We start from the raw sequence: 14,370 nt of genomic DNA, 5'->3' as shown, positions 1-14,370 counted from the left end.
AATCGGCTCCTTTCTCTTGGTCAGGAGTTTTTTCAATTTAAAAAGTGGTGAAGTTTCCAAGTAAGCATAGGTTTGTTTTAATGCATGTTCCTTTTCTCTTCTTGCAGTAAAAGGTGAATCCACCCACCGGGGATCAGGGGAAGGAAGAACTGCAAGAAAGAACAGGAATGACGGGGGCTGATATTCCGACCCTGAAAGCAGTCCTTTGAGCCTGGTGGCTGGAGGCAAGAGGCCCCTCGGTGTGGGCTTATTTACTCCCCCTAGTTCTTTGCCGTGTGTCCAAGCTGCAGGAGGGAAGGAGGCTCACATGCTGTAGGAGCTTTTGTTCTAGAGAATACTTAGTTCTGTTGACACCTCTTCTTCTAACAATACTTGTCTCCTGGTAAAAACCGGAGCTGAGGTAACGCAGACTGTGGGGGTTACTATGTGGCTGCGCCATTTATCTCATTCAAACCCCATAATGGCCCCTGAGAGATTATGATGATGGAGAAATAGACACAGACGGTTAAATAATTTACCCGAGAGCACACAGCCAGAGGATAGAAGAGCCAGTTTTTAAACCCAGACTATCTGCCTCCAATTCCAGGTGTGGAGAACCAGACCCACAGCCTACAGTTTACCTCTGCTCCCCTTGACCTAGTGGTGGGAGGGAAGTGGGTTACACAATTCCCATTACAGAAGTTTTCTCCTTCAGCAGCAGACATCTGGCTCTCCCAGGAAGCAGGGGCAAAGGCAAGAACTACAGCCTGGCTATTGCAAGTGTGGCCCACGACCACCACCTGGGAGCTCGTTGGACACAGATCCAGACCCACAGGAGAACAATCAGGTCCCGAATTTTAATAAGATCTACAGGAGATGCATACACATCTTAAAGTTTGAGAAGCGCCAAGCTGGGGTCCAAGTATCCCATCCCTAGGGCCAAGTTCTTCTCTGCAACTAATTAAAAGGAAGCAAAGATTCATTCCATGCATTCCACGCCTACTCTGCCTCAGTCACCCAGATATTGCGCAAGCTCATTGAATCCTCCCTAGGACTGAAAATGGTCCTGCGGGTCAGAGTAGTCAAGCACCCAAGGTTCCACCAAAGAACGTGACCAAGGCACGCTGGAGCCCAGAGACCCCATCAGAAGAGCCCCTCAGCACAGTATCACATCACAGGAACCCAGGCCGTGGGTCTAGGAGGTTCACACCACTCGGCCCATGTCCTCAGCAGAGCACAAAGTGAAGGTGAGACGTGAATTCTTTTTGTGGAGTCTCTGAATTTTGAGATTTAAAGAAGAAAAAGTCTTTTTCTGGGCTGGTTAAAACAGTATTACCAGGGAGTAAAGAGACGGTGTCTCCAGGCCCCTTCTGGACTTAGAATTTAATGCCTATTTATTGAGAACCTCTCGGTGCATTTGCTCAATACTACATCAAAATGGAGTTGTTCTCTGTGCCCTAAAAGCTTATGATCTAAAAAGGCCACAGAAATGGGGGAGACATAAAAAAATGCCAGAACAATACAACAGCCTTAATCAGACCGTCTTTGCTTTTCTTTGCTTGTAAGTCACCGGCTTTAAATTTAATATAGTGTCATGTCTTTATTTTTCTTGAAGTTTTCTTAAACGACCATATAAAGATTTTCTTCCATGGTAAGACTTTTATATTGTATTTTTCTTAAAATGGAGTATGGTACATTTACCCTTCATCAGATGATTGCTTATAACTCACCTTGCTTTATTAAGAACACTGCTAGAGGCTTCTATGCCCCTAGTAATAAAAATGTACTTTCAGGCCCATTCAAACCAATGAAAATCTGAGTTTTCAGAGCACAAGATAATGAAAATTCTCTAGATCGGTGTCTTTTACTACTTTTAATCTGTTAACAGACCCTGAGTTTCTCAGATGAAAGGTACGCTAGCGTGAATTGCTCTCATTAATAGCATTCCATACAGGTAACTCTTGATTATTCCAATTCCTCACAAATTTGGACACTTTTACTACCTCTATAACATCTCTAGGGGGTGTGAAAGAAAAGAGACCTGTACAATTTATTTCTCAAAATATACACAGAAATATAATTGCACATGCATAGAGGGAACCCTATAAATAATGTATGAGGAGCAATAGAATGTCAGTACTAGAACTTCTCATTTGGAATGACAGCACTGGTCCCAAAATGCCCCCCTCACCAAAAGTGATCGGGAATTTTCAAGGACCACCAAACCAGAGATGGAAAATGACAGGAATCCGAGAGGTTTGAAAAATGAAGGTTCCTGACGACCTCTTTGTGGAAGACAACAGTTGTCTTCCAAAATGGCAAAAAAAAAGGTTCCAAATAATCTCCTTGTATCTTCCTCCTTGGCGAGGTGACTTTTACAGTTTCTCCCATGGAGAGGTAGACTCAGTTTCCCCCACCCTGGAATCTGGGTTCACCGTTTTACAGGCCTTGGCCAGTGGAATGGAGCAGGGACGACGGTGTCCCACTTCGGAGCCAGGCCTCAAGGCACGGCGTCTACCCTTCCGTCTTGAGCCCTATCACCACTGGGAGCGCAAGCCCCGGCTCTCTGGCGGGGGATGACAGACACGTGGCCCCAGCCCCACGGACAGCCCGCCCTGAGCTGACCCCACCATGATGAACTGGGCTTTGAGGGAGAATTAACAGCATGTACGTCGGCCGTATAAACTGCTCTGCATACGTAAGACACTACTTTCCTAAAGCATTTTTCGGTTGTCATGAATCCCTGCATGGACATCTTGAAAACACTACTCCAGTCACTGACAATGGAGAGTAAAGAATGCAAACTGAAATTAAGAGTAAAATATATTAGCATATTCAAAATCGCAGAAGATGTTTATAAATCAGTAGACAATCGTCGGAAGAGAAACAGACTCAGATGAAAAAACAGTCCAAAGAACAAGAAGGGTGAGAACAAGAAGAAACATGTCAGTGTAACACCAACTATGCATCAAGGGTATAATGGAAAGTATGTTTGGTTCTTCGTATTGTTTTGATCACAGAAGCATTATTGGATTTGTGCATCCTTGGAAGAAAAGAAAGCATTAAGATTACCTATGGGTTTGCAAACCGGCCCCCGCCAGAGGGCAGGGAAAGAGGGAAGATGGAGGCAGGCCACTGCACGTGGGCAGGTGGCAGGGTAAAGAAGCAAGGGAACTTACCAGGCTTGCCTTGGGTGGCCGCAAAGTGAGAGCATCTCTGCACCCGCCAGAACCTTCAGAGTTTATACAGAAGCCTTAACGGGTTTCAGATGGTCGCAACGACACACTGCTCTGCCAGGGCTGTGTCCTTGAAAGCAGCTCCCTCTGTGGGAATGGCAGGCAAGAGGGAGTGGGGTGAGGGGCCTCCACTTGCCCAGATCCAGCTTGCGGGTCAACCTGGGGTCATGACCTCTCAGTGACCTCCGCCAACATTATCAACAAGAACAAGGAAAGATACCAGAAAAGATAACCCAAGGCAGAAACCACTCTCCACGTTATATATATATATATACACACACGAATGCCAGGGCAACCCAAGCAGGTAGATAGATACACAAGTCCTATTAGGGCTTGGAAGTAGGAAGCATCCAGGTACTAGCCCTAGATTGGTACCACCCCCCTCCCTTGAGGGACAAGGACAGCAGGAAGCTGGATGGGGTCAAAAGGGAAAACAAAGAAAGGCAAGTTTGGGTGTGCAGCGATCTGTGGATCCAAGCACGCATGCATGTCTCGGTGTGGGGCACCGCCGACCTGCGATCTCTCTGTCTCCTGGCCCCGCACCCATGGGTGCACAGACTCTGGGTTGGCTCACTCGCTTGCCTCATCACCTCTGTCCACCGGTGTTGAGGACATTTCCTTCCCACAGTGACTCAACCTGGCGGGACACGACAGCTGCCGGGGAGGGGTGAGACCACCAGGAGTCAGGAGAGAGAACAGGTTGTCAACAAGGACCGGGTGGGAAGGAAGAAGCGCTCAGGGGACTGCATGGCATGAATGGCGTGGGGTGCCATTCTGAAGAGCTATAAACACGGCAGGTGCCAAAAAACAAAGGGAAGGGGATCCTGAGGACACCTTTAGTTTACATATTTTGCATAAATTCCATTAAAACTGCTCTGAATAAAAAAGGTGGAAAACATGATCATTGAAACCATGATCCATGAGCTCCCAGCCAGAGTGAGAGGGAAATGGGGGTGTGAGTCTGCTGTCCTCTCGGGAAGCCTCAGGGTTCTGAGGCTTGTCACTGCAAAGTGTCTTTCCTTTTGCATTTTTCTCTTAAATATTTTATTTATTTGTTTATTTGAGAGAGAGAGCACGCACAAGCTAGGGGAAGAGGCAAAGGGAGAGGGAGAAGCAGACTCCCCACTGAGCAGGAAGCCCACAATGGGGCTCGATCCCAAGACCCAAAGATCATGACCTGAGCCAAAGGCAGTCGCTCAACCAACTGAGCCACCCAGGCACCCCTCTCCTTTTATGTTTTTCAAGCAAATACCCACCAGAGCTGGTTTCTGCCCCACCACTCTCATGAAAGCGGTTTCCTTGAGGCTCCAGTGATTTCTCTGCTGATGAGTTCAAAGCAGTGCTTCTCAAGCCTCATCTATGTGACCTCCTTTTATTACTTGTTTATTTATTTATTTATTTTTAAGTAGGTTCAAGGTGGGGCTCGAATTCACAACCCTAAGATCAAGAGTCGCACGTTGAACCGGCTGAGCCACCCAGGCTCCCCCTCATCTATGTGACCTCTAAGCAAAGTTACCATCTCACACAGGGTCTCTCTCGGGACAGTATCTTCTTTCTCAGGTTTCTGTGCTGACCAACCCTTCCGAAGTTGTTCTCTCTCGCCCTGCCCTGCCAGTCTCTCTCTGAGACTTTGCCTTTGGCCCCTCTCTGCTCTCCTTTCCCTCGGCTGTCTCTCGGAGTATCTCACCCACTCCCCAGGTTTCAGCTACCCTGGACACCTATCTCCACCCAACCCCACTCACTGCGGCTTTCCACCCGTGTATGTGACTACCTGTTGAACACCCCCATTCCAATGTCTCATACAGGCACCTCAAACTCGACACGTCTGTATTACTTGATGCCCCCTCAGAAAAATAGCTCCAAGACAGGCAGTTCGATACAGCAAATTTCATACGGTGATGGAAATCTATGCCTCCCAGGTGGTGGCGAGACAGCCCAGAGCATCACGGCACTGGAAGCCACAGCTGCCCCCACTGGAGGGACCTAGAAGGGGATGGCGTTGCCAAGGCCAGAGCCAGGCTGCCAGGTATGAGCTGGAAGCTCAGCGGGAAGGGCTGCCTGTTGGGGGGTTGGGGGGGCACTCAGAGGCCCAGCCACAGGTGCCTGAAGCGAGAACAGAGAGGGAGGGGGGAGAGTTACCTGGCTTCAACCTTCCTCCCCTCTCCAAACTCCTGCCAATGTTTTCCACCAGCTGACCCTACCTGGAAAAGAGTTGGCAAGGAAATCTGAGAGAGAGAGGTTGCAGGGGCAGCCCCGGGGCCCTGAGTAGAGCAATGGAAAGGCAGGGAGCAAACAGGCAAATGACAGCACAGTACCCACTTCTCCCTGTGTCCCTGATCCCATTGAGTGGAAGCATCTTTCACTCATCACTTAAACACCACATTTGACCTTTCCCTTCCCCTCACCTCCCACATCTAGTCATTCACCCTGTAAGGAGCTCATTCATCCGTCTCCTCCCCACAGCCACCACCGTCACTCACTGTGTCCCATCTCGACTCCCCCTCTCCGATCAGCCACTACACCCCTGCCGGGACTTTCTCAAACGCACGTCTTACATCAGTCTGTGGCTTCATGTCCTACAATGGCTTCCCACTGTGCTTAGAATCAAGTCCAGATTCCAAGGTAGGACTTGGTTGCCTCTCCGTCTTCTTGTGGTGAAAAACTCCTCCACCCACCATATCCTGACCTTCATGCTTGCCCTTGAGTTCTCTGGGGCAGCTTGACTCCTGGTCTTCACACATGCAGAATAGCATGTTCTTCATGGAACGCTCTCCTCCCCCCACCTTCTCCCTCCCTCCTTACACCTGTTGCGTGGGTCTCAATGGCAATTCTCCTAGGAAGACTTGCCCAGTCCCCCTTGCATGTGTTCCCTTGAGCCTGACCCTTCCCCAGGTGGTGGGGTTACCAGATTTAACAAATAAACCATGCAAGTTTAACTGGACGTCTTGTATTTTATCTGGCAGCCTAACCTGGTTTTATACTTGTCCCAGAGTATGACAATTGCATGTTCATATTTTCATTTCCCTACCAGGCTCCAAATCCCTTCAGGATCACGATCTTGTCAACACTATTCCCCATTTCATTAAATGAATAGGTAAGTGTGAGTGCCTTGGGTGGATGGATGAATGACTTGGGGATGGGAGCTTTACTCAAAATTCTATAGGACTGGACTTCAGATCTAAACAGGAAAGATGCTTCAGACACTGAAAAGAGATCAAGCTGGAGGGGTTAGTTCTGGGCCAGGCTTTCAGGCCATGAGAGCAAACTGTATACCAAAGGAAAATGACAAGAGGGTGTAACCGGAAATGATGATTTAGTGCTTTCAGCCTGCACAGAGCTAAGGGACCAACGTCAGCTGGTGGGGATTGCCCTGCTCCATTCTGAGAGTCCTTTGCACAGCTATAAAGCTTGTTTGTGCTTCTGAAGAGCTGAAAATGGCAGAAGAGGCCAGAAGGATAGAACCAAGGATGATAAAATATCTTAAACTTTTTGCTTTGGGATGGTTTTCTAATAGAAAGCTCAAATCTTGCTATATGCAGACCCAGTACTCAAGGGCCACGTAGGTAAAAGGTATGACCAAAAAAGTGGGCAAGGTGGGGGGCAACTGTCGCCTCAGTTGGTTAAGCATCTGCCTTCAGCTCAGGTCATGATCTTGGAGTCCTGGGATCGAGCCCCATGTGGGGCTCCCTGCTCAGTGGGGAGTCTGTTCATCCCTCTCCATCTATGCCTCCCCTGCACTTAAGCTCTCTTTCTCTCTCTCCGTCTCAAATACATAAATCAAATCTTTAAACAAAAAAAAAAAATCTGGGGTGCCTGGGTGGTTCGTCTGCCTTCAGCTCGGGTCATGATCCCAGGGTCCTGGGATCGAGCCCCGCATCGGGCTCCCTGCTCCGCGGAAGCCTGCTTCTCCCTCTCCTACTCCCCCTGCTTGTGTTCCCTCTCGCTGTCTCTCTTTCTGTCAAATAAATAAATAAAATCTTTAAAAAAAAAAATATCTGCTGAAAATGTGCTACTGGGGGATTGGAAACGGCTTCATGGGGGAAATGACTGGGTGATAGCCAGTTGGAGCCTTAATTTGAGCATATTTCTTTAGAAAATGTGTAAGATTACCCAAAGTGTAAATGCATCAAAAATTCAGAAATATTTCCCCCAGTGTATATTTTATAGCAGAATGGTTGCTACCTGAGGTTATTAACCTGCTCACTTGTCATTTCCTAACAACTTCCAAAGATTTCTGCTTCAACCCCTGGACTTTCACGTTAAAGAAAGTACGGTTTTAAAGTGGGGGAAGCGAGGGGCACCTGGGTGGCTCAGTCGTTAAGCGCCTGCCTTTGGCTCAGGTCATGATCCCAGGGTCCTGGGATGGAGCCCCACGTCGGGCTCCCTGCTCGGCGGGAGGCCTGCTTCTCCCTCTCCCACTCCCCCTGCTTGTGTTCCCTCTCTTGCTGTGTCTCTCTCTGTCACATAAATAAATAAAATCTTTTTTAAAAAATTAAAAAATAAAAAAAAATAAAGTGGGGGAAGCGAGCAGGAAGGAGTATTGAGCCAGCAGCCACCTTTAACTCTGCTGGGTAAGATCATTATTTTTCCCCCCAGAATACCCTATAACCTCTTACATTTCTTACATTTCAACTTCAAGTTTTATTTCTCAGGCATTTAAGATGCTTTCAGCTTTTTACCTGGCTAGTTGGAAGCCAAGATTATATTTTTCTCCTGGGGGCTCTTCTGCTAGGCCAGAAACATCAGAAGCAACCTTAACTTTAGGTTGTTATATGACATCTTTCAAAGTATAATCAGGCTGTGTGGTTCATGATCCGGCTATTAGATTAAGGGTCTGTGTTGCCAAAGGGCTGTTCTTCTAAAAATATTGAGAATTAAAGAAACCTGACTGGACAGGGAGGGAAAATTCCACAAGTTGGTCCCTATATCCTGATCAGGAGATTCTTTTCCTTCTTTCCTGTTTCACCAAAAAGCACACTTGCCCATACTATTCACATTCTCAAAACACATTTGTTACTCTCAGGGCTCCTGGGGTCTATAACCCCAACTGTTGGCTTTTGACTTCTCAATGTACTTTTGTTTTTTTACACACCTTTGCTTATATTTTAGGGCTTCTTTTCCCTGTGGGAGAGAGAGGAGTAGGTTGTAGAAATACTGGTGGGAAATAAGCCATAAATCACTCTACCTTCTCCATCATGAAGAACCGAATAGTGAGAGCCTCGAAATCTCTCTCCATAAACTACTTATTAACTACAAAGGGACAAATAATAACTTGACCGTGGAGAATCCTCATGGACACCACCTTAAGCAAGACACCAGTGAGACAGACGGACATCAGGTGCCTCCTGTCAGGATGCACAGAGGACATCACTTCTGTGGTACCCCTGCCAAAACAGGAAACAGGACCAACTCAAACCGACTCCATCATTTTCTACTACAAGCAGCCTATGCTCTGCCACGGTCAATAACGTGAAAGACAAAAAGGCTGAAGAACTGTTTTGTATTTAACTTAAGGAGACATGAGAACTAGGTGTGTGAGTGGTCAATTAAGTGTCCACCTTCAGCTCAGGTCATGATCCCAGAGTCCCAGGATCGAGTCCTGCATTGGGCTCCCCGCTCAGCGGGGAGTCTGCTTCTCCCTCTGACCCTACCCCTGCTCGTGCTCTCTCTCTCAAATAAATAAATAAAATTTTTTAAAAAAAGAGACATGAGAACTAAGTACCATGCATGCTTGTGGATTGGTTTTTGAACTAAAATAAATAGCTATGAAGGATGTTACTAGAATAATTGGCAAAATTTGAACATGGACTGTAGAAGCGTCAAGAGTATCACCGTTATGTTTCTGATTTAGATCATCATTGCTGTGGTTACACAGGAAAATGTCCTTATTCTCAGGAAATCGTCACTATTTGGACGTAGAGGAGCACAATGTCTCCAGCTTATCCTTAAATGGTTCAGGGGAAAAAAAAAAAAAGTATAGATGGAGAGAGTGTGAATACCAGGGACATGAAGCTAAAATGTTAATAATTGGTGACTCTAAGTCAAGCAAATACAAGAGCTCTTTGTACTAATCTTGCAACTTCTCTGTAAGTCTGAAATCAGATCTATCTACATCTATACACTGACAACTAGATAGATATATAAAATAAACCACACAATTCAAAATAAATTCATCATCCAGGGCATCAACCTAAAATCCAGCCTACTCCTCAGGTATTCTGAAGAAATCTGTACAGAAACAAGGCTAGGATACCAACAGCGACGAGGTCAGCAGACTCACTAATTAATCTGTCTACATTTCTACTAGCTTAAATTATGTTTCGTTTGAATAAAATGTATCAGACTTCCTTAAACTTAGTGCTGATGACTTATTACGCTTAAACACTCAAAGTACAAATTCCATACTTTTTCTCCCAGTGAGGCCCAAGGTTGTCAATATTCTCACGCACTAACAAGTACGCAAGGCTAATTGCTATAGCCCGATTGTAGAACTTCTGTGTACATAAACTTTTTCTAATATGCCCAGTTCCCTATTTTCCTAGAAAATCCAATTTACATCCCCAGGATGTCAGATACCACAAATACTATGCTCTTGTTTTTGTCACATCAAATGAACCATTTTATTCTTTACCCTTCTTAAAAAGAAATTCAGTAAATCTTTGCTCACTGCTGGCTTTTCTCTCTTCCCCAGCACCTCCTTCTTTGATCAAGCTTTTCCATCCACTCTGGAATAATCCAGGGGTAATTAGAACTTCTTACCTTCTTTAGCCCAACAGGAGCTAATTTATCACAAACTGTCATGGATTCCGAATCTAAATTACCAAGAGTCCAATTACCGACAGAGGCAAGGAATCTTCTTTCCAATTAAAGTGATTGATTTCTTCCCAAACCCAGTAGCATTTCACTTTTTAATTATGTTCATTCTGATCAAATGTGAGAAAATTCTTCCTCATTTTATTTTTCCAACAAACACATTACAACAAACATTAATCACGAAGTGATACAGGCCAGACCTGCTAATTCCTTTGGCAGAAATGAACATCTAATCTATCTGTGGGTTCTGTCCACTTTATGGGTCTTACTGCCTCCTTCAGCTCCGAAGGGGGGAAAAGGAATAATTATGTGTTACATCACCTAGTTCACTAAAGGGCTTGTCAAACCTTCCAGCATCACCTAAATTGTGATGAAGCGGCACTGGATATTTAGATAAACCTAGACTAGCGGGGGGAATGAAGACTTGGAGACAGAATATAATTTCTGTTTCTTGTGCAAAGAACAGAACCGCAGTGTTGGGAGACCAAGTAGTGTGTGGAGGTAAACATAAGGAACATGGAAACAATTGTTTTTTCTCACCGGAGCAGCATTAGAATGATTATGTACTGGAAGAATTTTGAAGGAGAAAAATAAAACTTCAAATTCAGTTTGGGCGGGGCGAGGGGGGGGGGAGTAGAATTTGGGAGTATCTGAAGGAACGTGAGGACAGACTCCCCAAGGCCTGAAAGACACTGGTTTTATCTACTTTGCTTTTCATCTTCAAGGGAAGGATGGCTGGTTCTGGTTCCCACGGCCTGCTGACCCAGGAGCCTGCAACCTTATCTTCCCTCCCACCTCTCTCCACGTGGTCAGCAGATTGGCATCAGTTCATTCACCTGAGACCTACAAAGGCCAAGGTTTTCACTCGATGAGCATCTTCCAGCCATCTGTGTCCTAACAAGTGACTACCCTTTGTACTTGTACGGATGCAGTCGCTGACCATTTTCCAAAAGCATTCACAGATTGATAAAGATGAGTCTGGGAGCCCTCCAAGACTTTAAATTCCCCTATTCAACCACAGAGTCCTATCTGACCATTGTAGTGGAAAATGAAATTATATTGTATACTAAGCTTTTAAAAATTAAAAAAAAAAAATCCATATATGTTAAGATGGTACATCTGCCTCTATTCCAAGTTCAGTTCGTGAAACTCAGGAAGACCAATATGACCGGAATAAGACTTTTCATTCCTTAAACAGACAATTGTTGAGTACCCACTAAGGGCAAGGATGCCAGGTGCTGGAAGTGGAGAAACATGGCTCCTTCCATGATGCTCTAAGGGGAGGGCAGAGAAGCAGACACCTCGGTAGGGAAGTCAGGCATGTGATGGGCAAAAGGGTCACCCCTGTAAGAACATTGTTCCAAAGGAGGCACAAACGAGGCAGGAACTCCAGGCCAGGAATATGTCACAGCACAAGCAAACGCATGTCCCATTCCAAGAACCATAAACATAAGAAAGACAAGCCCAGGCCACATGCTGCAAAGCTGCGGTACCAGCCTGAGAACCCTGGATTTTTAACATATCATGGAGGAGCATGAGGGAAGTAGTAGTCCAGCTGGCTGTGCAGGGGTGGGGGCTGGGGGAGACGAGGCTGCAGAAATAATCCGCAGAGGGCAGACATCAGAGCGGGCCCTGCGACAGGAATGGAAGTAAGTGGAAATTTGAGACTTGGGGTTGGTACAACGCACAGGGGCTTGCGCCCATCAGGAAAGGATGAAAAAGGTGAGGTCGACTCTGAGCACTCTTCCATGTGAACACTGAGGAGGATTCCATGGACCGGCCGGCTTTGCTATATAAACATTTATTGTAGTCATTATTCATATCCTGCCTTGAGCCCTTGTTTGAAGCTCTTCAACATCTCTGGGACAAGTGGGGGAGTTATTTCAATCTTTCTTTTTACAGATGAGAACTAAGATGAGGGAAGCTTAGCCCTGACCAGGGGAACCCAAATAACCCAATTAATTGATGGTGAGCTGGGATAAGAGATCTGTACGGTCCTTATTACACAATCCAACAAAACAGAGATAGCCCAGAACTGTCCTATTGGCATGTTTCCAGCCTACGTGGGACAGAGTTCATAGACCTTTACACCATGAGCTATGCTGTAAGGTGGTTTCTTGATAATGTCCATTCCAAAAGCCAATGGAAGCCACCACAGTATACCGAATCACTTAAAAAAAAGAAAACGGGGCGCCTGGGTGGCTCAGTCGTTAAGCATCTGCCTTCGGCTCAGGTCATGATCCCAGGGTCCTGGGGTCGAGCCCTGCGTCGGGCTCCCTGCTCGGCAGGAAGCCTGCTTCTCCCTCTCCCACTCCCCCTGCTTGTGTTCCTGCTCTCGCTGTGTCTCCCTCTGTCAAAAAAATAAATAAAATCTTTAAAAAAAAAAAAAAAAAGGATGCACAGGACTCAAGACTTACACCCTTGGTGGAACTAAATTCCCCTTATCAGATGCTACTTTCAGACTCAAGTTTTTCCATCATAAAATTTTTAACGGAACAATCCGTCTAAAAAGCAGGTTAAAGTAGGGGCACCTGGTTGGCTCAGTCAGTAGAGCATGCGACTCTTGATCTCCAGGTTACAAGTTCGAGCCCCACATTGGGTGTAGAGGTCACTTAACATATATACATACGTTACTACATAGCAGGTAAAGAAATTTATTGACAAAGGTTTAGATGTTTTAGGACTTTCATGTCCTCCACACAGTCAAGAGAAAATACTGACAATGGATAAACAAGAGGGAAAAGACTCTTCAGCAAAGATCTTCCGGAACTCACAGCACCACTGGTCAAACACTATAAAGAGAACTGTCAAGTGAACCAACAAGAAGGGAGTTTAACAGAGAATTTTAATTTAACAGCCTAACTGAAAAATAAAGAACAAAGGGCAACCAACCAACCTTCTACCCACTAAAAGGAACGTAAAAGGGAATCAGGGAACTTCGAAATCTGGTGAAGCAGTTTTTTGAAGAGGGAAGGGGGAGGGGAGAGACACCACTGAAAGGGTTAACGCATCATATGTGAGGTCAAGGATTCTAACAAATTCTCTTAAGTCTCTACATGCATCACCAAGAACCATATTATTAGAAACAGATTGCATAGAGATATAAACTATTTGGTATTAAAAACAGACTTTGCTATATGAACATAGCGTATGTCAATTTTATCTCTTTATGAGAAGAACAGGATAAAGAAAGATCCCCCAGCTTGCCCTTCAGCCTGGAACCCCAAAACACTCACCACACAGGCAGTGTGGACCTGAATTAACAGGTGCAGAACCCAGGAGACCCCACTGCTGTCACTGTGGAAAGGATCAAGATTCAGCACCCAGAGGTCCCCACCCAGCCTCCATGCTGTGTTTGTGTGTCTCCAGAAACAAGCAACTTCAATGTGCATAATTAAGTCCACAGGCAAGTTTGAATAATGAGATCTAGCTAGAAAAAGTAGCAGCAAAGACAAAGTTAGCCGGAATTCGCTAGAAAAGCTAAAGGAAGATTAAAAAAAAAAACAAACTTCCAGTTCAAGTCAGAATTAAGGTGGGGGCCGTTAAGTCCCACCAGCTCTGCAGAGCTGTGGATGTTTTGTTGTTGTTCTTTGAAAAACGGCATCTATAATAAGCACGTTCACTCGAGAAAAATACCGTGTTCACTAAGTTTCTGTCGCCATTCCCAAGTTACTTTAAACGTTATACACTGTTCAAGGGCAGAGTATACACTGGTTAAGATGTGTTCATAGCTGATGCATCTCCAGAAAGTTCTTCATGAAGGCCGCCAGCTTCTGAACATCCTCAATCGTGACGGCATTATACAGAGAGGCCCGGATGCCTCCCACAGACCTAGAGGGACCACAGATGCAGCCAGTGAGAACAAAAGCATCTCATTCAGCATCAAGATGACCCTCTTTCCAGTCACCTGCTCCTGAGAGACACACTGCACCTGAGGCCATCATGTCCAACCCAGGTGGCCAGCAGGTTCAAACGTCTAATCACTAGGAAATTCTCCCTAATGTAGTGATGGCCCATCGTGCTCACACAACCTGAATTAACTCAGTCAGGTATCTGATGGGAAGCGGGGAGCAGGCAACCACTGCAGGGCCGGTGTCTCGCCTCCCCCGTGGGGAGGACACATACTTTTCACAGAGCGTGCAGGATTAACTATCTGATGTTCAGCTGCAGTGACAGTGATCTGTCCAGTCGTGGGATGGCAACCTCAGGGCCATAAACGCCATTTCAGAGATTTTCAAAGGGAATTTTGACAAAAGCCTGCAGAGGTGGCCCCACGTGCACCCAGCCAGGGAATCATGCTAAGGGCTCTGTAAGCAAGAGGAGAGGGGCGCCTGCCTGGCTC

General features: G+C 45.9%; 1 protein-coding gene across 3 annotated transcripts in view; it reads right to left on the bottom strand.

Moving 5' to 3' along the window:
• Positions 1 to 12,662: 12,662 nt before the first annotated feature.
• Positions 12,663 to 14,370, bottom strand: part of PSAT1 (phosphoserine aminotransferase 1) — a 29,043-nt gene continuing 27,335 nt past the window's right edge. For all 3 annotated transcript variants that reach the window (XM_081802862.1, XM_081802863.1, XM_081802864.1), the window contains one exon: positions 12,663 to 13,859. In XM_081802862.1, coding sequence (XP_081658988.1) covers positions 13,754 to 13,859 — 106 coding nt within the window. In that variant the 3' untranslated portion in view covers positions 12,663 to 13,753. The remainder of the gene's footprint in view (positions 13,860 to 14,370) is intronic.

The sequence above is a fragment of the Leptonychotes weddellii genome, chromosome 14 (genome assembly GCF_054177405.1).
Source record: "Leptonychotes weddellii isolate Sample4059 chromosome 14, ASM5417740v2, whole genome shotgun sequence".
Classification (NCBI taxonomy): Eukaryota; Metazoa; Chordata; class Mammalia; order Carnivora; family Phocidae; genus Leptonychotes; species Leptonychotes weddellii.
Note: the sequence above shows the minus strand (reverse complement) of the source record. Positions and strands in the feature narration are given on the sequence as shown.